This window comes from Melanotaenia boesemani, chromosome 17 (assembly GCF_017639745.1).
Source record: "Melanotaenia boesemani isolate fMelBoe1 chromosome 17, fMelBoe1.pri, whole genome shotgun sequence".
NCBI lineage: Eukaryota > Metazoa > Chordata > Actinopteri > Atheriniformes > Melanotaeniidae > Melanotaenia > Melanotaenia boesemani.
In genome coordinates, this window is record NC_055698.1 from 5,488,543 (window position 1) to 5,514,973 (window position 26,431).

General features: G+C 39.1%; 1 protein-coding gene across 2 annotated transcripts in view; it reads left to right on the plus strand.

Annotated features, from left to right (window-relative positions):
- trappc9 (trafficking protein particle complex subunit 9) overlaps positions 1 to 26,431 on the plus strand; it is a 273,450-nt gene that overhangs the window by 144,632 nt on the left and 102,387 nt on the right. For both annotated transcript variants that reach the window (XM_042011968.1, XM_042011969.1), the window contains one exon: positions 15,289 to 15,399. In XM_042011968.1, the coding sequence (XP_041867902.1) occupies positions 15,289 to 15,399 (111 nt within the window). The remainder of the gene's footprint in view (positions 1 to 15,288; positions 15,400 to 26,431) is intronic.

The window sequence follows — 26,431 nt, forward strand, 5'->3', positions numbered from 1 at the left end:
ATTCATCCAAAAGGGAAATAAGCTTGGGCCAGAATCCAAATCCAATCCATTTAAACAATCCGAAGTTCAAAATCCAAGAGAGCCACACAAAAAATAGAGCAAACTTTACCAGGCTGAAGCAGGCAGGTACAAAATACTCCAGGGAGTTAGAAAACCAGTCAACAGACAGGAAACGTTCTGGAGTATACTCTGATCTGGCAGTGAGCAGCAGAGAGACTCCTGCTTATCTAGGGAGCAACACAGGTGGGATGCCCCAGCCTCAAACTGTGACAGCATGATGCCATTTTTTGAAACCAAGGAATGCTGTTGGTCAGGTTCTGTCATGATGCCGATGATGCTCTTAAGCCAAAGGCAATGTGTGACAGAAGCTCTGAATACAGCAACCAACAGCTCCTTCTGGTATGGTGTGTGGTGGAGCACCCAAACGTAGAATCATAAGAGGTGTTAAACAAAATAAATTTTCATAACTTTTAACAGCTTAATAACAAATCAAAGGCGTTGCGGTGTAGGGAAACCAATAACAAAATCCAGTCAGGTCCCCGACAGGCTAAATGAATACAGAAATTGTAACGTAATGTTTGAAATGGATCTGACACTGAACAAAGAAAAACTGGGTAGTATGTATACTGAGGTGAGTTTATCCATCCATCCATCCATTCTCTTCCGCTTATCCGGGTTGGGTCGCGGGGGCAGCTGCCTAAGCAGGGAAACCCAGACTTCCCTCTCCCCGGCCACATTCACCAGCTCATCCGAAGGGATCCCGAGGCGTTCCCAGGCCAGCCGAGAGATGTAGTCTGTCCAGCGTGTCCTGGGTCTGCCCCGGGGCCTCCTTCCGGTGGGACGTGCCCGGAACACCTCACCAGGGAGGCGTCCAGGAGGCATCCTAACCAGATGCCCGAGCCACCTCATCTGGCTCCTCTCGATGTGGAGGAGAAGCGGCTCTACTCTGAGCCCCTCCCGGATCACCGAGCTTCTCACCCTATCTCTAAGGGAGAGCCCGGCCACCCTGCGGAGGAAACTCATTTCGGCCGCTTGTATTCGAGATCTCGTTCTTTCGGTCATTACCCACAGCTCATGACCATAGGTGAGGGTAGGAACGTAGATCGACCGGTAAATCGAGAGCTTTGCCTTTCGGCTCAGCTCTCTCTTTACCACGACAGACCGATGCAGAGCCCGCATCACTGCGGACGCCGCACCGATCCGCCTGTCGATCTCTCGCTCCATCCTTCCCTCACTCGTGAACAAGACCCCGAGATATGTAAACTCCTCCACTTGGGGCAGGACCCCATCGCAGACCCGGAGAGAGCACTCCACCCTTTTCCGGCTGAGGACCATGGTCTCGGATTTGGAGGTGCTGATTCTCATCCCAGCCGCTTCACACTCGGCTCCGAATCGCTCCAGTGCGAGCTGAAGATCACGTCCCGATGAAGCCAACAGAACCACGTCATCTGCAAAGAGCAGAGACCCAATCCTGAGGCCACCGAACCGGATCCCCTCGACACCTCGGCTGCGCCTAGAAATTCTATCCATAAAAGTTATGAACAGAATCGGTGACAAAGGACAGCCTTGGCGGAGTCCAACCCGCACTGGAAACGATTCTGATTTACTGCCGGCAATGCGGACCAAGCTCTGACACCGGTCGTACAGGGACCGGACAGCTCTTACAAGCGAGTCCGGCACTCCATACTCCCGGAGTACCCCCCACAGGAGTCCCCGGGGAACACGGTCAAATGCCTTCTCCAAATCCACAAAACACATGTAGATTGGTTGGGCAAACTCCCATGCCCCCTCGAGGACCCCAAAGGGGGTGTAGAGCTGGTCCACTGTTCCACGACCGGGACGAAAACCACACTGCTCCTCCTCAATTCGAGGTTCGAGGTGAGTTTAAATGGGGTAAATGCAAATATGACCTTTGTTTAGAGACCATTCTTTCGTCAAAGAATGATTTTGGACATCTACAACTTGTCAGGTTTCTCTCACATTAATTAAGTTTTCAGGACATAATGCTCTCTGGACCAGCGTCTTCATGCTGTATCTTTTGTTATACTCACATAGCCAACTCCTTGTCCTTTCCTTCACCTGGTAGCACTGGAGGATGTTTTAGTGTTCCAGAAATCTCCATGCTATCTCTGTCTTGCTAACTAGGAAAACAAAAGACGTCAGATGAACAGCTCTCTGTTTATCTGACGTCTTAGAGGTGCATTGCACAATCATTCTGATATCCTTAAATTTGAGACAAACTCTCGTCCCGCTAGCATAGGTAGTAAGCTGATCCAGCTGTGTTCCACTTTTATTTATGAGAGACATGAGAAGCTGTTCAAAACTTTTGCACAGCATTGTCTGAAGGCTCCTGATGATAATAATTTATAATAATTTGGTCTCTTGCTTTTGTGAATGACTGTAAATGCTTTAAATCACTAAAACCATAATTTTGACTTCTAATGAAACCGGAGGATTTAGTGATGGTGTTTTCACTGACAGCTGGGACAGCAGCACAAGTAAATCAATACTAAATTGATGTAAAACTATTTTTTATTTTTCAATGCTTGTTCAAGTGCCTCCTTAATTATACACAATCAGTTAAATCAGTAACAGATGGGCTCCAGTCAGCAAAGCATTGCAAAGGAAACTGATAGATTTGTGAACCATTCAGCTGCAAGTGTTACAAGCAAAAAACAAAATATTTATTTTTAAGAAATATGCAAAACACTACAAAATGCTTGATTGATGAGTAGAACTTGACTCAAATCCATTTTTTCCTGTAAAAAATCTAACAATAAAAAAACACGTCAAGATCTATTTAATGTTTCGTACATATCTGTACACATCACATCATATCTTCACACACTCAAATGCACACGTCTTTCCTGTGTTTCATTCATTCCTTTCTTTTGAACTCCTCAGCTTTAAAAAACACACACACACAGAAAAAAACTCCAAGCAGGAGAGACAGATCGGAGCAGAGTAATGGCCACTTGAGGTGAATCATTAGCTGTAATAATATCTGCAGTTTGAGTCATCTGTCTTGGCTCAGTGCGGATAGATATGCTGCACTGGCTGCTATACCATCACCCTGTCATTTCAACCCCCCCTCCCACCAGTGCTCCCCTGGTATTTTCTGCCTCACTTCTCTGACATACAGTATCTGTTGGCAATCAACCAAAGCTCAAAACATTTAAAAGGTTTGAAAGATGAGGCTTTAAGGAGATTTGAGCCGACTGAGAATCTTGAGAACTTTTCTCCAGTCAAACTTTATGTTGCCCAACATGCATATATGTACCTCTGCATCTAATGTGGGAATATTTGTGGGAATTTGTGGGAATATAGCCCCCTTCACATATTCTACCTGTGTCTAGACTCCAAAGTGGGGAACATGGTGCAAAATCTCTGCTACGTTCAGACCAAAAGTGAACTTAGCGAATTGTGCAGGGCAAACATTTCTGGCACTTTTAACACACCCTGGTTCACTTCCATAGGACTGTCCATGTGAAATAGGTCACTCATTCACACTCTGGTGCAAACCAAGAAGGGGACTGTGGTCCAATTGAAAACCAGTGAACCAAAGACCAGAAGTGACTTTGAGTGTGTTGTAGCACAGCATGTTAGATAGCTTGCTGTATCTCATGCTGCTATCATTCTTGAAATCCGCATTTGTTTCGAACACCAAACTAAAGCAGAATCCCCAAGATTGCATACGTGTGATGTTGCTCTATTGTTTACTTGTGGGAACGAGCCGTTACAGGCTCCTCTCTAATCTTTGTCAGTGGTAATTTTGGGCAATGCTGCTCCTAGCAAGCAGTTGATGTAACTGTGCAAAGTTGTTCAGGCAGTTTGGTTCAATTGAGTGAAGTGCAGTGTGAAAGCGAGCCAAACCAAACAAAGGTGCAAAACATTTCTGGAGTCCACTGGCCTGTCCTGGTGTGAATGTGCTTCTTAAAGTTAATTCAGAAACGTGATTTTGATGTGTTTCTGTGTCAAATTTTAAAAAGTTTGAGTTTCAAATCTTTAAACTTCAGCAAATAAATCACACAGTGAAAACATTTTAGTTTTGAGATTTTTTAGTTGTCTGTGTTAATGCGAATTAGTGAATTCTTGTATGGCTGAATCAGTGGGATCTAACAAATAATGGAAAGCAAACTTAATATTGCTGTCTGTTGGACCCTGGATCTCTATGATGGCAGCAATGATCAACCAACAAGATTTAAAAAGCAAATTGAAAAAAAGTCTGCAGTGTTGCAGGATTATTTGATAAACTGTGGAAATTGGGTTTCAGCTGTTGGTTGTACTTTACCACAAACCAACGTAGCTTTAGTATTAACTGACTCAATTAGTTAGCTGGTTTATTTATTTGGTTACAGATAGCAGGACTAAAAGGTCCAGATTTACTCAGATTGATGGGAGCATCAGGGTAAGAAGAGATGATGAAGAAGTGATGCAGCCATCATGACTAGTGTCTACTGTACAAGCCTGCGGGGGCAGGATGATCTGGGGTCGCTGCGCTTGGTCAGGTCTAGGTTCAGCAACTTTATTTGCCCAAAGAATGAGGTCAGCTGACAAAGTTTCAGTGCACTTCAAGACTGAATAAAGACATAAATCCTTGGCAGTAAAAGCTCCCTTCTGCTTCTCTGTTACTAAATATTTGTTAAATCCATTTAAAGTCTCCACACCTGCATCTCTGTGTACATAAGATTTATTTCACCAACTCCTGTCCTGAACTGCCCTGAAACCTATCTACTTAAATAGTAGTGTCTTTTCAAGTAATAGTTTTAACACTTAAATGAGTGGCTGGAATGGGGGCGAAGCTGCTGGCTGTGGATATTAATGATATATACTCAGTCAGACATTAAAAGTTTTTCAGATTTTTATAACAAGCATTTACAAATCTATTGTTTGTTTACTTAGGTGCCTAAACACACATATTCATTCATATTTTGTTTGAATTTACCTTGAATTTCCCATCTGGAAAGATGATTGTTTTGAAAGCTATACTTTTTTTTTTCTCTGCTGGGAGTAAAAAGACATTTTAGAAGTGATAATATGGAGTTGCTTAATAATACAGTAACTTATCTTTTCATTCTGTCTTAGCATTTCCATCCCTTCAACCTAAATCTTCTCCCTTCATCTCTCCTTCCAACTCTGCTTATTGTTTTAAAAAGCAACAAAAGGAATGCTACTTGCTTTTCAAAGTAAAGTTTCGCCTTCCTTTTATGGTTTCATGGTTTTATGGAGCAAAGTGAGCTTCTGGACTTTGTTCACTCATTTCTTCTGTTGGGTGCCTTATTAAACATTTGTTGGCATTTTTGCACAATCATGCAAACATATTTTGGACAAAAATAAGTAGTCGGTACCCTTTAAAACATGTGCCAAACTTATGTGTATTTTAAGTAGAACTTGATCAAGCTTTGATATTTTTAGTTCAGTTCTTTTATTGAAAAACAAAAATATTAGTGTTGAATAAAATTTTATTCGTTTCCCGACGTCAACCTTTCAAAAATTACATGATACTGTTGCATGGCCTCAACACCTCTGCAGTTAGCAGTGTGCTATGTACATGTGACTGAGGAATAGCATAAATATACTCAAGTGTACTTGCTTGAAATCTGGTTGTTTTAATCAAGATTATACAAAAATATATTTTCCCCCAACTATATTTAAAATAGATTTTAAATTAATAATAATAATAATAATAATAAATTTTATTTCAAGGCGCCTTTCAAGACCCAAGGTCACCTCACAAAAGACAATTAAAATCAGTTTAAACATAAAACAAAACATCAAAACAAACATCATGCAGCAGACAGTTAAAAACATTAAGGTGAGAAGGCCAGTTTAAACAGATGAGTTTTAAGTTGTGATTTGAATGATGGAAGTGAGTCGATGTTACGGAGTTCAGGTGGGAGTGTGTTCCAGAGCTGGGGAGCAGAGCGACTGAAGGCTCTGCTCCCCATGGTGGTGAGACGGGCACGGGGCACAGAAAGGTGAATGGAGGAAGATGATCTGAGAGTGCGGGAGGGAGTAGCTATATGGAGTAGGTCAGACAGATATGGAGGGGCCAGATTATGGAGACATTTGAAGGTGAAAAGCAGGATCTTGTAGTTGATTCTGAATTTTATTGGGAGCCAGTGAAGTTGTTTGAGAACCGGTGTGATGTGTTGAAAAGAAGGTGTGCAAGTGATAATCCGGGCAGCAGAGTTCTGAAGAAGCTGTAGTTTATGAAGTGATTTATCGGGGAGACCAAAAAGAAGTGAATTGCAATAATCGATTCTTGAGGTGACCAGACTGTGGACGAGGATAGCTGCAGCATGTGGAGTGAGAGATGAACGCAAGCGGTTGATATTTCGGAGGTGGAAGTAGGCAGACCGAGTGATGCTATTAATGTGTGAATGAAATGAAAGGGTGCTATCGAAAATGACGCCGAGACTTTTTACCTGAGGGGAGGGGAGAATAGAAGAGCTGTCAATGTTAACAGAGAAACTGTGAGATTTGGTGAAAGTGGTGGGTGTGCCGACAAGGAGAACTTCTGTTTTGCTGCTGTTGAGTTTAAGAAAATTGGAAGAGAACCATGTCTTGATTTCAAGAAGACAGTCAGAGAGGGATGAAGGCGGAACAGAAGAATTTGGTTTTGATGAGATGTAGAGCTGTGTATCGTCTGCATAAGAGTGAAAGTTGATATTGTATTTGCGGAAAATGTGACCAAGCGGGAGGATATAAATGATAAACAGAAGAGGCCCCAGGACAGAACCTTGGGGTACACCGGCTGTTACGGGGAGTGATTGTGATGAATGATCCTTAATGTGAATGAACTGTGTGCGGTCGGACAGGTATGAAGTGAACCAGGTAAGAGGAGTATGAGAGACGCCGATGGATGCCAGTCTATTAAGGAGGGTGCTGTGAGAAATGGTGTCAAATGCTGCAGTAAGATCGAGGAGAATAAGGATGGTGATGAGGCCAGAATCAGCTGCCATTAGAAGGTCATTTGTTATTTTCAGAAGAGCTGATTCTGTGCTGTGGAGTGGACGAAAGCCGGACTGGAAGTGTTCAAACAGATTATTGATAGAGAGGTGTTGGTGAAGCTGGTAGGCAACAACCTTTTCAAGGATTTTGGAGATGAAGGGAAGATTGGAAATTGGACGGAGGTTATTAGGGTCAGATGGATCAGCGCCAGGTTTTTTTAAGATCGGTGTGACGGCAGCTGATTTGAAGGCCAGTGGAACATGTCCGGTCATGAGGGAGGAGTGAATTATGGCAGTGATGTGTGGAGAGAGTGAGGAGAGACAGGACTTTACCAAGACTGTTGGGATCGGGTCAAGTGGGCTGGTGGAGGGTTTGGCTTTCCGAATCAGTTCAGATATGTCAGTTTGAGAAGGAAGGGTGAAGCTTGAGAATGAATGAATGATGGAGAAAGATGGAGGAAGAAAGTCTGCAGTGGAAGCTGCAGCTCCTTCGGAAGTGAGTTGTTGGTGGATGTTGTCGATTTTTGAAGTGAAGTAGGACAAAAGGAAGTTACAGAAGTCAGTTGAGTTGAGATGTGAGGGAAAAGAGTCCGGGGGTCTTGTAATTTTATTGAACAGAGAAAAGAGGGATTTGGAATTTCCTTCATTAGTGCAGATAATAGCAGAGTAGTATGCAGATTTAGTTGATCTAATGCAGTCTTTGTATAGAAGAATGTGATTATTATACATATCTTTATGGATACTGAGTCCAGTTTTCTTGGCAAGGCGTTCAAGCCGGCGCCCTTTAGCTTTGAGTTTGCGGAGGGAAGGAGTGAACCATGGAGCAGAACGGGAAAAGGAAACATGTCTGTGTTTGATTGGAGCAAAAGTGTTAAGTAGATTATAGAGGTTCTTGTTATAGTTACAGACTAATATATCTGGAGACGAGGTTAATTCCCATTTATTCCCACAGTAATAATTGTCATAGGAATTTCTGCAACTCTGTGAATCACATAATGACCAATCTTACATTTACCTTTATAATACTGTAAAAAATACATGTTTATTATTTGGTTGCATCCCTATGACATCTATAAGTGTGTAAATCACAAATTTGATCATGACTGATCAAACTGATTGATTATATCTCAGGGATGATCAACTCTGGACCTCTAGGGCCAGTGTGCTGCAGGTTTAAGATGTTTCCCTGCTGCAACACACCTAACTGAAATGAACTGACTTTCCAACAGCTGCACACACCTCTTAATGAAACATGTGAAACCTGTCGGAGACTGGCCCCGGAGGTCCAGAGTTGTCGATCATTATATCTGTTTAGTGAATAACAATTTGATGAATTCTAACGTCACAAATTTGCCGTCATACATTTTCAGTTTTCGGATCAATTCGATTCAGGAGCCACTAACTGATATAAGATATAAATGAGATTAAAAAAAGAAAACAACACAAATGTAATCGGTTTCACGTTCTTTCACAATCACATCATACAGATGAGAACTTTTTTATGTTTGATCAGTATTTTCAGTGTAAATCTGTATGTATGTATCAGTGTAGATTGATTACATCCAAAAATAATTTATTTAGCTGTGTTACTTCACGTGATGTGTTACTTTAAAGGTAATTGAAAAAGAATATAGCTTGTGTTCAAGAGCAACAGATCTCATAAATCGACAGGTTGTTCTGATTAATACAGATGACATGAAGTCCATGAAGAAGTGAATCAGTTTTCATACACCACATGAAGGGGATGACAGACACTCTTATTTCTTGCTCTGCCTTCCAGATATCACATCTACGATCTGAAGAAAGCAAAAAACTTGCTCTGGGTAAATGATTAGATGTCTTCTGATTAAAGGTTTGGTCAAACTTAATGCGATTATTATGGTTTATGGTTCCAGGTCTAAACGAATTAACAGGACATTTATAGCAGAGAACACAGGTGTGAATGGCAACAGTTTGAAAGGCCTTAATGACAATTGTTTTTAGTTTTAAATGGAAATTATTCATATAAAGGGTTTCTCTGATGGTTTGGATTATATTGCAATCTTTCCCTGCCTTCTTTTGGTTTTACTCGTTGTCTGAAATCCTGGATAGATTCACTTTCCACTCTTTGTTTCAGTCACCAAAGGCTGAAAAAGTATTTTTAAAGGTAAAACAAAAGAAAATAAACACATAAGGCATGTAGACACTGTGCAGATGCTTTATAGAAAAAGAAAAAAAAAACAAACAAAATAGAAACCTGAATGCAGAATGTTCATGTTATATGTGTTTGTGGTGTCTAGAAACCCACATTAATTACATATATTCTTGGCAACTAGGACAAAGAAACTACTGAAAACTAGCATAACAATCAGGACAAATCGAGTTCAGCTACTTTGAAAGAAGTCAGTGATCCAGAACAATCTGTGCTTGAAAGATGCTTGTTTGTCTCTATTATGAAAAGAAAACAGGATTTCATCACTATAAAATAAGATGTTACGACTCTGGAGACCCTTTTTTCGCAGTGTTTTATGTCTCTATCCTCGTGTGTGGTTTCTGTTATGATTATTTCATTCACACTTCATATTTCACTTTCTATATTTTCAATTTCTATTCTCACTTGGAAATCAATACGTATGAAGTTTTTCTTTTAATTATTTATTTTGCTAGCTGGATTCAGTTATTCAGTATCTTTCCATTCAGCGATGTGCATCTTCTCTGAATTTTTCTTTGTCATGCTGAACAACCAATCAGCTATTTTTATTGGCATGTAGATGACTCCCTTCAGGGCTTAGGCCATATGTAACATAATAAATCTTATAAAGAAAATTAAACAGAGTCACAATGGGTGAAATAATCAGTGATCCATAACACACAGGGACCTGTTAAAACCCCAAGTGATCAGCATTTTGCTGAACACTGTAGTGCTCCACAGGATGAAATTAACTCATCTGCTTGTGTGCTTTATCAAAGTGCATACCATAATACACCAATAGCTTGATGCATAATTCTACCACTATCAAAGAAATGTGCCTTTTGGAAACTTTTGACACATTTTGAATCTTTGATTTTAATTGTTTTAAGTGCTGTATATTATGTTACAGTAATACATTTCAAAATAAAATCTCTAAACTACAAATTCAGCAGATAAACCAGGTAGTGCTACACGAGTAATTTAATTTTAAGGGGAAATTTCCCTTTACTGGAATGAAGAAGAAAAAAACAAAAACTAAACTATACTGAGAAGAAAACAGCAGTTTTCCCCATGGTCCAAACACAGGCTTCCTCAAAAAGTGACGACACTTTGCAGTTTGTTTCTTGCAAAGGTACAAATACAATCAATCTATTTCAACACCTCAAACAGACATGCCGCTGAGTGGGAGAAATAACTGGTCAGCCGAGCAGACACTCACAAAATTCACTTGGTGGTCTGAATATATTTTTATACTTTGGTATATATTTTGATAAACTGTAGCTTTTAATTGAGCCTGACGACTTAACCATCAACTTCCTTTAACAATTATGTGGATATGTTCACATAAGTACCCATTTTAAATTATAATAAATCTAAAATTTTTATCTTGAAATTTTGAGGTTGTCAGTATTTGTAGACTTTTTGGATTTGAGCTTTAAGGATGTGTGCGTGCTTGAAGGGACATTAATCACATTCAGATAGTTTCAGTTGTATAAATTCTCTTAAACTGGACATGAAAGTTCCTGTCAACGCATTACACCTGCATCAAAAATTGTCCACCAGTTTCATTCTGTGATGTCTAATTGGAGTGTTTTAATCCCATTTGCTTAATTTTTGAGTTCCACCTTTCTACTCCATCCATAGAAGACCCCCCCCCCCCTCCCCCCCCCCAACAAAAAACAACACCACCATAAAAGTAGAGTCAGCTTTTCAGTGTTGGCTTTGGTGGCTAAAAATACTCCGCCATTGGCATTTCCCTAAATCTAACAATGCTGATTACGTCCATTCCGCTTTCTGTGTGAAGAAAATGTCAATATTTTTGTTGTGCCAGAGTAGTGCTGCAAAATCAGCACTTATTGATCAGTTTGCAGTAATAATTGAGATGTGGGCCCACTTCTATTGATCTTTTTATTTTTAGCTCCTCACATGGTGTGTTCTATTTTTATGGCCTATAAAAATGTCCACAGTCTCAGCTAATGACTGAAGGACGAATTTGTACTTTTTATTTTTTGTGTCGGAATAAATATGGGCTTTTATAGCTGTAGTATTTGGTGCTGATTGCTTTTGGTGGTTATTGTGTGCGTAATAAATATAATAACATTACTGCAACCATGCTCTTTTTAGATGAATAAGATCAAAATGCTGACCTTTGGGCTAATTTTGTTTTAGCATTATTGTGTTTTCTTCTTTGGTGCACCACCAGCTTTAATTTAATGATCTGCAAGAATAGTGTTCTGTGTTTATTTTGTGCCTTCTTGAAATTAATATCAGCCTATTTTGCAGGTGGTGGTGGTACTATGAAATTCATCTCTGCCATTTAAAAAAACTTCCAGGAAAAGAAACATTCGCACACCAGCAGCACATGCAGCCAAAATTATTCAGAAGTTCCTCAAAGGTACATAAGGTATTGATAATTATGTTGATGGATGAGCTGCTTTTTGCGCTATAAACAAAGAAGCAAGTTCAATATGTGTTGCATTTGAGAGACGGGGGGATAATTTGGCTCCGTCTCCGCTTCACACTGCTCTCAGAAGGCAATGTACAAATTCACAGACCAGAATGGAGACAAATACTTTGAAACACTATTGGCTGTTCTGAATTATTTAGTTAGCTTAGATCTGTTCTCTGCCTTGTAGCTGGACAGAATACTTATCAAGATGATTCAGTATGATGATTCAGTTATTACTGGTTCAAAAACATAATCTTCGGCTTTCATCTACGACCGTTCTGCTGCAACAGTTCCTAACACTGTTCACCATAATGTTGGCCTGTTAAGGTCTTATCACTTTAGCCTTTAATTAAAAGGTGTCAGTCTACCTTGTCTGAGCCCATTTTTCTGACTCTTCTTTTAGTTTATCTTGAGTAATTGGCACACAAGCATAAGCTCTGTTTCTTAAGTCAGGGGTCTGATTTATGACCTCTACTAAACATCCTGGCCTATAAATCAACATCTCAACCTGTTCAGCCTGTTTATTATGCCTGCCAACAAAAACATTACAAAAAAAACAACAACAAAAAACACATGTTAGGCCTTAAAAGATATGCTCTTTTAATTGCTCCAACACTTTATTGGGGACTTGGGTAATCTAAATTAAAGCTTCCATTAATCCTGAGATTTGAGAGGCTAAAAGCTGGTTTGGAGGGAGGTTAGAGTGACCTGCAGGGATTTAGCCTCACACAGGGGAAACTATTTTTCATGCATCCACTCTTTAGTTTTGCTGGAAAACATTTATTTAAACTAAAAAAGATAACTATCCCGAGGTTTGTGCATCTCATAACAAAGTTCATATTTAATTGATTTTTCAAGGTGAATCAACATTGTAGCAAAAGACAAAGTATGATCCTGCTGTTAAATTTTAATGCAGTGTTTATTCTTTTGTGAATAACATGGGTAATTTCCCTTAACACTGACTGCCTTATACCTCAAAGCTTTCCCTTGTTGCACCTTTTAAAGCAGTCCTAGTCATAAGTAAACGCACCCAGAGACCACAGACCTCTGCCAAGCCATTGTCACTTTTTATTTTATTTTTTGGAAGTGATTGTGAACATTAGGTTTTGAGTTAGAAGCAATTCCTATCTCCCCATGCGCAGGCACAAACCTCTGTCTCAACCCGGTGAAGCCAAACCCTGCATCACACCAGCATCTGTGTTGAAGTGTGCAACTTGTCCTTATTTTTAAGCTTTCTTCATCAGTTTTTGATAGATAATTATCCATAATGTCATACAGTTAAATTGATACCCTCAGTGTCAAGGCTAGAAAAGGATACGAGGCGAAGCTAGTGACAGTAGGACTGAACAAATGCCCACCATCACATTGTGAAGGAGCCGCTCACAAGAAACATTGAAAACTTCACAAAAACCGCCAACAGACATTTATTATTGTTACTGTAACCAGACATTTCATGGTATATTTGGCATCTATACAAAAACAGCCATATGTTTCAGTCTTGTCATAATAAATATTTTTCTCACCAGTAACAAAAGGATCTGAGCAAATTGTCGAATCCAAGGTGTACCATCAGCATTAACACGCTTGATAAGCCGTCTTGTCTTGTCTTGTCTTTTTGGTAGTTCGAAGAACCATTTCTTGTAGTCTGTGGAACAGCTACGTTGTTTATGTCAGCCATCCACAACACAGCTTATCGGCATATTTAAAGGAAACTATAAAAATCAAAGAAAAGTCCATAAGGATCGACACTGAAATCCAACAGTGTTAAGCTTTAGCAACTTTTTGTTTTCACAGGTGTTCCCAGATGTTTGCGCCTGCCCCACACCTGTAAAACAACCCTTAAAAAATTCCTGGATCCATGCAGTGATCTGGATTACACCAAAGTTCGAATCACTTGTTCCTTATTCTGTTTTGAGGATTTCCTGAAAATTTAATCAGAATCCGTTCATTACTTTTTGAGTTACTTTGCTAAAAGACAGACAAACCAACACCGCCGAAAACATGACTTCTGCCTTCAGCTGGAGGTAATTGTAGGCATTTCTCCTTGTAAATTTATATAAGAAATATAAATATTTTAATTAAATTGCCAATGTTGTTACCATGGCGGCGCTCACTACAGCTGTGGCCAACTGCTCTTATAGCAAATGCCTTAAAAAATGCCTTAAAAACAGAAATAAGTACATCTACAGCGAACACAAACTTCTTTGGATAGGTCAGGATGTCGAGCAGAAGGAAAAAACTCTGTTTATTGACACACATAACACCCAGGGGACATGGCAAAAGCCCCCAGCTCTTTCTTGGATCACCGTGCCCACAGGGAGGAGGCGAAGGCGGCGCCGAGAGAGAAAGCAAAAGCGGGGCTGGATTGTTAACCCGACTCCGGAGACAACCACACAAACCACCGCTATCCTAGCATTTTCCCCCAAATGCATGATCTCTCGCCAACAAGATGGATGGTCTGAGGCTCCAGATAGCAACTAACAACATTGTTAAGGACAGTTGCATCATTCTAATCATAGAATCCTGGCTTCACTCATCCATTCCAGACTCGGCTATGGAGCTAGCCGGCTATGTACCCCATCAACAGAACAGAACAAAGGACTCCGGTAACAGCAGAGGAGGGGGTGTGTGCATGTGCATAAATAGCTGTACTGACACAGTGATGGTGAACAATCATTGCTCCGTGGACCTGGAATTTGTAACGGTTAAATACAGGCCCGTGTACCTTCTGAGGGAGCTAACGGTGGTGTGTGTGAGCATTGTTTACATTCCACCTGATGCTATTGCTAACATGCCTAATGAACTACTGTACAGCAGCATTAGCAAACAGCAGAACAGACACCCCGACGCAGCACACATCGTAGCAGGGGACTTTAATCATGCGGACTTAAAACAAGTGCTCCCTAAGTTCCACCAGCACGTCAAAGAGGAGCTAGTACGCGTGACAAGGTATACTCCAGGGGTGCCCAATTTCGGCCCTCGAGATCTACCATCCTGTAACTTTTAGATGCAACCCTTCTCCAACACACTTGAATCAGATGTTATCTGCATGTCATTCAGCTCTGCAGAGGCCTGGTAACGAGCCAGTCATTTAATTTTTTCTGACATTTTGTCCCGTATACCTGCAGGAATTATTTATGTAATGGTGCTCTGGCTGCACTGGGCAGTCTGTTCTCTGTTTCTGTTTGCAGAATCCACTCCTTTCATCTGTCATTACTGAGGGAAAAATGTGGGGGGGGGGACCTATTTGCAGGTTAAAATGAACTCTTTGAAAATCCAGCGTCTTTATCTGAATCACAAATTGGTCCTCTTATGATCTGCATGAGAAAAGCAGGCCTGGGATGATGCGGAGATGACCTGCTCCAGCTAGGCCTGCTGGCCTGATGAAAGCACGGCCACCTTTGATGTTATGACAAGGACTGATGAGTACTTCACACTGTGTCTTGTCTTAATCTCATGGATTCACTGCGTCCCTGTTGCTGTGTATTTTTAGAAGTCACTTATAACCTAATGCATAAACATTGTCCAGAATTCATGTGAGCAACAAGGGGATAGGTAATGGTAAGATTTTTGTTATGATGTATTAAGATATGAATTTTGTACACTGCATTGTTGGATCTTTCCATATGTATGAAATCAGGCAAAACAGGCACATCATTACCATGTGGCTATATTCTCTATTTCCATTTACAGTTATTCTGTCTGTGTGTTCACAGCACCCGACAGTGTCATCTCCTGCTTGACATCTTCAACCCGACAGAACATGAACTCACTGTCAGCGCCAAGAACAACCAGGAGCTGGTTCTCCATGCCAGCGAATGCCAGCGGTAAGTCGAAAGTTAATTTTAGGTACATCCTACCAGCCAAAGAGTTGTGACCAGTTAGTGACTGAACAAAAAGAACATTCAGGATTGTCTGGAACTGGGACATATTGACTTATTTTTAACTTGCTTAACCAGTCAGGTATGGGTACAGCAGGTAAAATGGCAAAGAATATTCCCATTGCTTTCACACTACAGAACTCCTAATAAAAAACAAAGTCAATGAGTCAAAATTCATTCATTTCTTTCTGGTAAGATGAACGCTTGTGGTGATCACTAACACTTTAAATCAGTTTCAGTAACACTTTCTAAATATCACATTGTACTAAATAATTCAACTACTTAAATGTTAAATGTCTTTAATCAATATATTTATGCCAAAAACATGACATTTCAACTACTTTAGGGGTTAGGTAAGGCAAGGTAAATATATATGTACTGTATGGCACATTTTATGTACAAGACCATTCAAAGTGCTTTACATAAAACATTTCAGCAGGGTGCAGAAAGCAATACAAGTGCATTAAAAAACAAAGATTAAAAGAAATGCAATTAATGAATTAAAAACAGAAAGAAGATACTAAAATAAAATAGATAAAATGCAAGAAATAAAGTTCCAGTGTGGGAAAAGACAATATTAAAACATGATTCCAGCTTAAAAGAATCAGATGTAGATTTTGACTTCTAAATAAAAACTAGCTACATGTAGCAGAGAACAGGTGGGTCTTTAACCTGGATTTAAATAAACTGAGTGTTTCAGCTGATCTGAGGCTTTCTGGGAGTTTGTTCCAGACATGTGGAGCATAGAAGCTGAATGCAGCTTCTTCATGTCTGGTTCTGACTCTGGGAACTGATAAGAAACTGGAACCAGATGACCTGAGGGTTCTGGCAGGTTCATACTGGGTCAAGAGGTCACTGATGTATTTTGGTCCTAAACCATTCAGAGCTTTATAGACCAGCAGCAGAACTTTAAAGTCTATCCTCTGACGAACAGGCAGCCAGTGTAAAGACCTCAGAGCTGGACTGATGTAGTCCACTCTCTTGGTATTAGTGAAGGGTCGAGCAGCAGAGTTCTGAATCAGCTGCAGGTGTCTAATTGATTTTTTAGGTAGATCTGTAAAAATACTGTTACAATAATCAAGCCGACTAAAGATGAAAGCATGGACTAGTTTTTCCAGGTCCTGCTGAGACTTCAGATCTTTTACCCTTGGTATATTCTTAAGGTGATAGTAGACTGATTTTGTAATTCCCTGTACCATGTGTTTTTCAAAGTTAAGGTCTGAGTCCATCAATACACCCAGATTTGTGGCCTGGTTGGTGGTTTTTAGTTGTATGGACTGAATCTCTGTGGTGACACTTAATTGTTTCTCTTTGGCTCCAAAAACCATCACCTCAGTTTTGTTTTTGTTTAACTGGAGAAGGTTCAGACACATCCAGTCATTATTCTCTTCAATGCATTTCCCAAGAGCCTGTACGGGGCCTCGATCTCCTGGCGACATTGTAATAAATAACTGTGTCATCTGCGTGGTAACATATTTTGTTTTTCCTCATGATCTGTGCCAGTGGGAGCATGTAAATGTTAAACAGAAGAGGCCCCAGGATGGAACCTTGGGGAACTCCACGTGTAATTCTTGTCTGCTCAGATGTAAAGTTACCTATTGACACGAAGTATTTTCTATTCTCCAAATAAAATTTAAACCAGTGTAGCAGAGAGGCCCACCCAGTTCCCCAGTCATTTAAGCAATATATTGTGGTTAATTGTATCAACATGTTAAACATGTTTCTACTCTAAAATACTTGGCTTATGACCAACATAGTCATCATGTAATGTAGTCATGTTTAAATTAATTTAAATTCAAATATGATTGAATTGTTTGATCCACACTAGGTTCCACCCTGAGAAAAAAACACAGAAAGCCTGAGATGAACATCCAACTAACAGGACTAGTATGGCTGATTAAATTAACCCTATAAAACCTGAGGTCCCCCAATCAGGGGATTTTGAGAACAGATGACCAAACTGTGCCAAAATGGCCATTTTAGAGACCTCTCCTGATATCTTTGTACTAAAACTTCTAGAATTTTGTTCCACTTCACTTTATCAGAGTTTGACTGTGCAGAGATAATGTTCATATATTTGATTTGATAGAGCAGAGAATGCCAACTCTGGACCTCTGGGTCCAATGTCCTGCATGTTTTAGATGTTTCCTTTTAAATCAGAGCTGATTCAGATTAAAAAGGTTTTCCACCACCCTGTCAAGTTCTGCACAAGCCTGTAAATTATCCATTGATTTGATTTGTTATGTGGGCAGCAGTAGTTCGTAATAGGGAGTAAACTTTAAGGATTTTGAAATAACAAAAAAACTTAATGGGTTTTTAATCATTTGAAAACAAATAATGGGAACATTAGAATGTTTTAACTACATTAATGTATATGGTAAATGGTCTGTATTTACATAGCGCTTTTACCCAAAGCACTTTACATTATACATCACATTCACCTATTCACACACACATTCACACACTGATGGCAGAAGCTGCCATGCAAGGTGCTCAACCATGACCCATCAGGAACAATATGGGGTTTTGTGTCTTGCTCAGGGACACCTCGACATGAGCTCGACAGGCCGATTGAACTGGCAACCCTCAGGCTACAAGACGACCGCTCTATCCACTGAGCCACGCAGCCCCAATATAAGTTTATTGTAGAAGAAACCTAAAATATAAAAGAACATTTTACAGTTTTCTTTTAAGAGATTGATGTATTTGTTTTGCTTCATGTCATAGTGGAGTTCCCTGCTGTTTTCCTTCTCTTCCTTGGGTTTAAGGATGTCAGTCTGTAAAAGCTGCAATAACCATCATTCGTCCTCCTTAAGGAGCCGCTGCTTCACCTGAAGAATTTCATTAGTCTGGGTTTCACTTTTAGTGTCCTGTGAGGGTTTTCATGCTTCTTACTGCCAGGAACACAACATTGTGTTCTGTTTATTTATTTTCTTTACAGCTAAATTAGTCATACCCTAAACTGTTGCTTCTGATTTCTCTCGTATATAACAGACATGCCTGCACAAGTGCACATCATCTAATTTTTTCAGTGTTTCTGTGGAGTTCCTTAGCTTCTTCCTCCGCCTTAGCTCACCATTTCACTGGAAAGTGGCAAATTATGATTCCTGTCAGCACTGTGTCTCCAGTGCATCCTTGGGCATGAGCAGAGGTACGCTGCTGGTGATTCATAGGCCTTTCTCCACAGGGGTGGGATGTTATTATTTGAGTGGAATTAGGGGGTGGAAAGGGATCTATTCAGACAGAGCCAAACAGCTCATCTCTCAGCTCTTTTAAAATAGGCCTTCCTTTGCAGAAATTAGTTAAGATCAACAAGCTTGACAGCAACTTATTACAGTTATTGTCTAAAAGACATGAACTGGGAAAGTCTCAAGCAAATTGCATTTACATATTTTGTTTTCCTTACTTGCACACAACAGTTTTATCACTACTATGCTGTCAAGAAACCAAACCAACAAAAGCTGTGATTAGTAACTATTATAATAAAGCTAATATAAATGGGACCTATTTAGGCAGATAAAGCAGTGCACAAGAATAAAAAGCACATGGGTATTGTGTTTATGGTTGATAGATCATGATGATAGATCATGCAATGTTTCTGCTCAAGTAAGTATTATTTATTTTTTTGGTATTTCATTGCTGCTGTGTGTTTGGTGTAAACAAATCTCAACCAACTGTTTCACTCTGTCATGGTCTAGATTCTTCGTAGGAGTCCAGTCTTTATTTATTTATTTAATTATTCTTTATTATTCCCTGGTGGGAAATTAATTCTTTGCATCCAAGTTACAGTATGAGCAGTGGGCTGCCAGGACAGATTCTGGTGCCCGGGGAGCAGTTGGGGGTTAAGGGCCTTGCTCAGGGGCCCACAGTGGTTCACCTCAGTTGCCAACCTGGAGACCTGAATGCTGATCGTCCAGACCCAAGCCCACCTCTGTAATAATAAAGGCTACCACTGCCCCAGTCTATGTTGTCTTCATCTCTTAATGCCATTTTAAAATTAGCTTAACTTGCTCCAGTCTTTGCAAGTAAGAAAAAAAAAGCAGCAGCTATATAAATATATATTTTTGCTCTTTAATTTACCAAAACACTGAACTGTTTAGCAGAAGCTAACAGAGAAGAATCCTAACCAACTGAAGTCAAGCTATTTAGAAACCTTACATTTTGGTCCAAACAAAAGGATTGTCAACTGCTTTTCTTTCTTTTTTTTCTTTTTTTTTCCACTAAATCCTTTCCTTGCACTCCCTTTTCATGACTGTATTAGAAACCCTGAAGTAACCACGATCAGTTTTGACTCAAACATAATAATTTTCCATCAGTCAACAACCCACATTGGTCTGTAGTGACCTAGGTTGACCACCACTTCATTGTTGCACATTCACAATAAACTCGTGTTTAAAACAGCCTTCAAAAACTCGATATTAATTGATATTATTAATCCTAAAATATCCAGTGATAATATATTGATATTAACAATCCTAGTAATAATGAATTAGAGTTATATAGCACTTTTCACAACACCCAAAGCGCTTTACAGTGAATCCAATATTCGTTCACTTCTCATTCATTCCTGGTGAAGCTACCTGGTCTGACTGACGGAAACATGGCAGCCAATCCGCACTAACGACCTCTCTGAATACCAAACATTCATATACATATTCATTAACCTGCAATACCAAATCAATATTAAGACATCAGTCAGCAGATAAATGCTGTGGTCTGTGTATATATATATATATATATATATGTTTTCCTTCTACAGATGATCATTTTACAGAATACAGTAACTGGAAAACTTGAAGGAATGTCAAAATGACATTTATATCATTATCCATATAGTGATGTGCCTACCATAAAAAGTTGGTTTTATATTCTGAGTGATAAGAGGTGCAGTTCAACATGTCAGACTGATTATTGTTGTGAATTTGCTCATTCTTTTCTCAGCTGATTGATTCAGAAACCCATACGATAATCTCTAAGCTCAAAGATTTCTCATCACAGAGTTTGTTTCTTCCAAACAAAAGTAATGAAACAGAAGAGATAAATGAAAACTGAAAGCGGTTCACACATCTGTGGACCAGGGTAATTCCAACATACATACATGAATGACGAGCAAATGTGGTGATAACCACAGGTGGGTTTTCACTGTGTATTTAGATCTATTTCTTAGATTTTATCTTTAACAAGATTCACAATATGTCATCACATCCTTCTCCTTTTATGTGGGATTATTATCTGAATAAGTAACTACACTACCAGTCAAAAGTTTGGGATCACTTTTCCATTGAATCCAATGGGAAAAATGATCCCAAACTTTTGAGCGGTAGCGTACTTATCAACATAAAATAGATTAGTTAAAAAAAAAAAAAAAAGGAAAACAGATACCTCAGTTTAGCAGTTTCCTGCTATGCTTAATTGAAAGTATTAACTTCCCTCTGTTATTAAGATTAGTTTGTTTCCCTCAGAATTTACCAGTAATCTTCATTTTACAGACTTAATTTATAAATTTATGCTTGAGAAACCCGGGCCTAACACCTAGTTTACTCAGCTACATGATTTTATGTTTTAACCACAGTCTGTTAGGGAAATTAAAACAAGCTTGTCAACACACAAATCCACAATTCTTGCACACACCATTAACTTCACTATTTATAATGGCTTTAAACTGTAACAGATTGACAGATGCAATACAGGTGAAAGAACACTCTGATTTTATGGCATTTTTTTTTTTTTTTTAGCTGAACAAACATGTCACACCTTGATGGGAGCGCTATCACACCAGCTGTACACTCACAGGTCATTAATTACAGGTTAAAGCGTGTAAAATGCCTGGCCTAACTTTTTTCATTCAGTTCTCTTTTTGTGTGACTTTAGTGTTTTACTTTTTTTCTCTTTTTGGGGGGGAAAAAATAAAAAAGCATTTATGACTGAGCATATCAACCAGCTAATTAATAGATGTGAGAATCTGTCAGTGAAAATCACAGCTGTTCTGCCTTTTCTATCATTCCCAGGAGAGTTTTACAGAGATTTTGATCTTAAGATCCCATGCTGTTTTTCCATTTACCACCCACTGATTCGTCTGTGGAGCACGTTGAACTGCCAGACTGTAAAACTATCACAAGTTGCAGTAAACATGGCAACTATCGATTTAACTTCCCTTCAGATATTGTGTTTTTTTTTCTAACATCGACAGTGGTGATGCAGATATTCAAGTGATGTATTTAGGAACATTAACACTGCTAGTTTCTACTTTCTGTCATTTTTCAGGTGGTGTTGATGGATGTTTTGAGACCTGTAATTGATAAATTCATGTTAAGGTCCCACCACAGCAGATTTCAATCACTATGACTAATCTGTGTTACTTGAAGTTTATCATAATAATACATAATACATATGACTTGTGTTTTTATAAGGGTGGGACACTGTTAAAAAATTTATCTCCATTAATTGCATTTTAATTGCATCACAATGTTTGCCCCAAAATCATTTTTTTTATTTACATTTGTTTTAGTAGATGACTGAATCAAATAATAGACAAAGATGTTCATATTGTAAACTCAGTCTCTAGTTATGTTCCAGTAGAAATGCATGTAGTTGCATTTGAGCAGTAGAAAAAGAAAGAGAAAATATCCCTGGCCAATAAATTTTTTTAAAAGAATCAGCAGAGGGGTCTGAAAACTCACTAAACATAGCAGCCGAGCTCTGACGTGTTCTTCGCTTTTATTGTTTACCATGCACTGATTTGCGTGTTTCCGCATTGTTTGGAACGCAAATTGTGATTAAATGCATTAATTTTTGAACGCGATAATTTATTTTGTAATTAATTAATTGTAATTAATGTCTTAAAGTCCTACCCCTATTTTTTATATGATAAGTAACATCTGTTTGAAGTCATTCTCATGTTCATATATGCAGGTAGCGTAATGCCTCGGTATTAAAGTAAGATCTTAATATTGGGAACTAATATTACTTTATGAAACCGTATAAATTGTAAATTTTGCTCGTAAAGGGGCACCACTCTTCCGTAGAAATCTGGTTAATTAATTCACAGCCCAGAAGAGAAAACCGTGAGAAGGTCTTTCAATAAAATTATTGATTTTAATTCAATCTAGTTCTCATATCTGAATTAGCAAATTCAACGTCTGAAGGGACCCTGATTCCATTCATAATAACCACAGGAACAATGCCAGATTACAATAATGCAAGCAATTTATTAACCACCAATAATCAATTAACAGCAAACAGTAAAAAATGTCAGAAATTATGAAATTATCAATATCGCTTTAGCGACTCTGCCGGCCTTCAGTTGCGCCGGGACGGTGAACCAGCTTAAAAGACAGTAAGAATAAAGAGGAGTACTGTAAAATAAAGTAAGAATAATGAATAAAAATACTTTCTAAAATAATATCTGGACTTTGTGAAGTTTGGAATATGGGAAAATTAATTAACTAATTAGCAGCATTTAGTTAATTTCGGTCGGAACATAACGGAGTAAACAGGAATTTGGTAAAGCAATTTGGAATAACCAATTGAAATAAAAGAAATAAACTAAATGAAATGAAATTAATTTAGAGTTTAAAAGGACACCAGCTAAACCAGTTGGAGGCTTGGTTCAGTCTTGTCGCAGAGGTAGGGCCTACGAGCGGAGTCCAGCAAGACGTCAAGGTGGCGAGTTCCCTGAGGTCCGATGCGATGCTTAGCAAGGAGACAGCCCATCCGGAACCGGTCTGGTTCAGCGTCCAAGTCGAACCTCCGGTCTTCAGTTCTCAACTGGCACACGGTAGCAATTAGCTGTTGTGATGAACGGGTTTCCAGAAGTTTGGAACTCACCATCAGAGCCTTTTTTTTTTTTTTTTTTGAATATGTCCATTAAGCGTTATGGGTCAGAACGCTTCTGGCTGGATTGGTTCTGATGACTAGAACTGTGGACTGGCTTCCACAAAGTTTCTTCCAACTGAGAAAGTCATTAAAAATTCAGCAAGTATAGAAGATATCTCATGCTGGGTACAAACAGTTTGAGAGCCTGGTGTCGTAGCAGCGGTTTTGGGTTGCTTTGAGCAAAAATATCAAAAAAGACATAAACAAACAACTAAGACGAAGACGAACTAAGTTGAAGTTATAACGTTAATCCATGGATTTCTTCTTACAGATCTGTTTTCGTACTTTCTTGATTCGAATCTGAACTTCTTTTCTCTCTTTTTCTGAACTTCTCTTGAACTAAAACGTTTACTAACTTGAAATCTCTAAGTTTCTGATAATATTTACTGGCTAATATTTGCTGGCTTGACACGTTTAGTCCAATCACAGCGTAGAATATTGGCACGGTTAGTCCAATCACAGCGTAGAATATTGGCACGTTTAGTCCAATCACAGCGTAGAATATTGGCACGGTTAGTCCAATCACAGCGTAGAATATTGGCACGTTTAGTCCAATCACAGCGTAGAATATTGGCACGGTTAGTCCAATCACAGCGTAGAATATTGGCACGGTTAGTCCAATCACAGCGTAGAATATTGGCACGGTTAGTCCAATCTCAGCGTAGAATATTGGCACGGTTAGTCCAATCACAGCGTAGAATATTGGCACGGTTAGTCCAATCACAGCGTAGAATATTGGCACGGTTAGTCCAATCACAGCGTAGAATATTGGCACGGTTAGTCCAATCTCAGCGTAGAATATTGGCACGGTTAGTCCAATCACAGCGTAGAATATTGGCACGGTTGGGTTTACATATAAAGGCAACAGATTAAAAACGGCCACTAGGAGGCGTTGTTGCTCCATGGTAAAAATCCATTTATTTGTAACTCTATAACGGGACATCGCAGGAAACCCGTTCAAATTACCATTGGTGGTTTCCTGATGTGTAGAATTATTTTAAACATTCATTATCCCATAAATCAAAGGTTTTAATGCAGTTTTAAGAATCCTGCAAGAAAAATGCTTAACTTCTTGACACTTCTTTAACAGAGTCCAGCTGTGAAGGACTGTTATCTGGACGTCCCAAGAATGGGGGAGGCGTCCGGGTCGGTTGATTTACATGTGTGACCTGTCCGGGAGAAAGAACATTTAAAAGGGGGGAAGATGGCTAAGTGTCATTAATCACAAGGCTGTTAGGTATCCACTGGTGCCAGCTGACACTTAGTTCTGGATTTAATCAACTCGAGATGACTTCTCATGGTCTCTTTTTGAAGATAGGGAAGTCTTAGTTTCTGGTCCATTTTATTGCTCACAAATCAGATATCCTCAGAATGGAAGAGGGGGTGTAAGCTGAGAATCCAGCTTAAATAAAGAATTTGGCCATCCGTTGGGAAAAAGGAATTTTCCTTGGGTCGTAAAACTTGTAGATAAGGATGGGGGGAGGAAAACAGAGTCTTGGGGAGACAGACTCTTTCACCATGCTAAGTCTTGGGCCTTGATGCTACATGCAAGTAACAGTGGCAGGCAGGTGGGTCAGGTGGCTGGGTAGTGGTGCAGCCACAGCCCCATGTATATTAAGAGTGGTGCAAGAGAGTGGGCTAGGCAAGGCAGTTTACTTGTATAGCACATTTCATGTACAGGACAATTCAAAGTGCTTTTACATAAAACAAGGGCATTACAGATATTTAGAATTACAATAAAATAATAAATTACATTAAAATGATTAAAAGTAAGATAAGTTAAAAACATGCAGATTTCAGACATAGGCTCATGAGAAAATAAATGTTTTTAACCTGGATTTAGCAGCAAAAATGCCTGATGCCAGCGAGCATCACAATAGGGGGGTTAACAATATTCTCATATACATTGCTAAAAGTTAAAATCTGCATCCACTGAGGTCCCACTGACACTGTCTCAGGAAAAGATACCGAACCGTATTGTGCTCCTGATACTGTGTGATGAGAGAAAACCACTTTGTGTACAGAAAAAAATAAAAGGTAGTGGATTAATGTATGTGTAAGTAGTAGAATGTGACTCATAGCATTAAGTGCTCTGAGTGGTCAACAACATTAGAAAATTGCTGAATGAATGCAGTCCATTTACCTCATAATAATGCATTTATTCCAAGGGGAATTTTTCCAAGTAATGAGTGCTTTTGATGCTTAAAGTGCATTTTGTTGATGACACATACTTTCTAGTGGTACTTGTTCCAACAATAAGGGAGCAATGCACTGCTGACTTTACAAGTCAAGTGGGGTGAAGAATTTATAAAACAAATCTCAACAGACACGGAGCTGCTGTTGGATTCCTTTTTTTTTTTTTTTGTACATCTTGGTCCTCTGTATTTTCCTCAGCTCTTCCCTTCATCACCTGTTGCATAATATACATCAATAATACTTTGAAAAGTTTCTCATTCCTCATACAACCATGTTTGAAGACATCCATGAGGTCTTGGAAATAATTGTACATTCTGTCAGAAGGCTCAGATTCTTTGTGTCAAGCAAACCAAACAACTGGGGATTGCACAAGATTGCATTAACAACTGGAAGCAGTCTAACATATAATTAAACCTGAAAGGAGTGTAGTGAAGCATCAGCTTCAGTGAAGAAACGTCAGAATCATTACTGGAGATCTTTTAAATATTTAGTGAAATCAAATCAAAGAAATTCAGCAGTAGAAATCGCATCAATGTTTATTAATGAAAATAAGAGCATTTCACATACACGATATGTAAAGAACTCAAAGTATTGTAACTAAACAGATGTGTAACCTAATTTTAATCTTCAGAAACACTAATTGAAAGAATAAAATTGGAACAATGGACAAAGGTAATGTCTGAAAAGTATAAATTTACCCGTTTTAGAGCACATCACGGTAAAAAAAAAAAGTAAATGCGGTTTCACCCCATCAGTACTTTTTTCCTGAGTGCTTCAGACATTGTCATGATTCATGGGGCTCCTAATATAAATAAGTGGTTCAGATCTTTGTTTTCACACCTAAATTAGATCAATCATGACAGAGTCTTGAACTGAACCTAACTGAGAACATTTTGTGCCTCAGTCT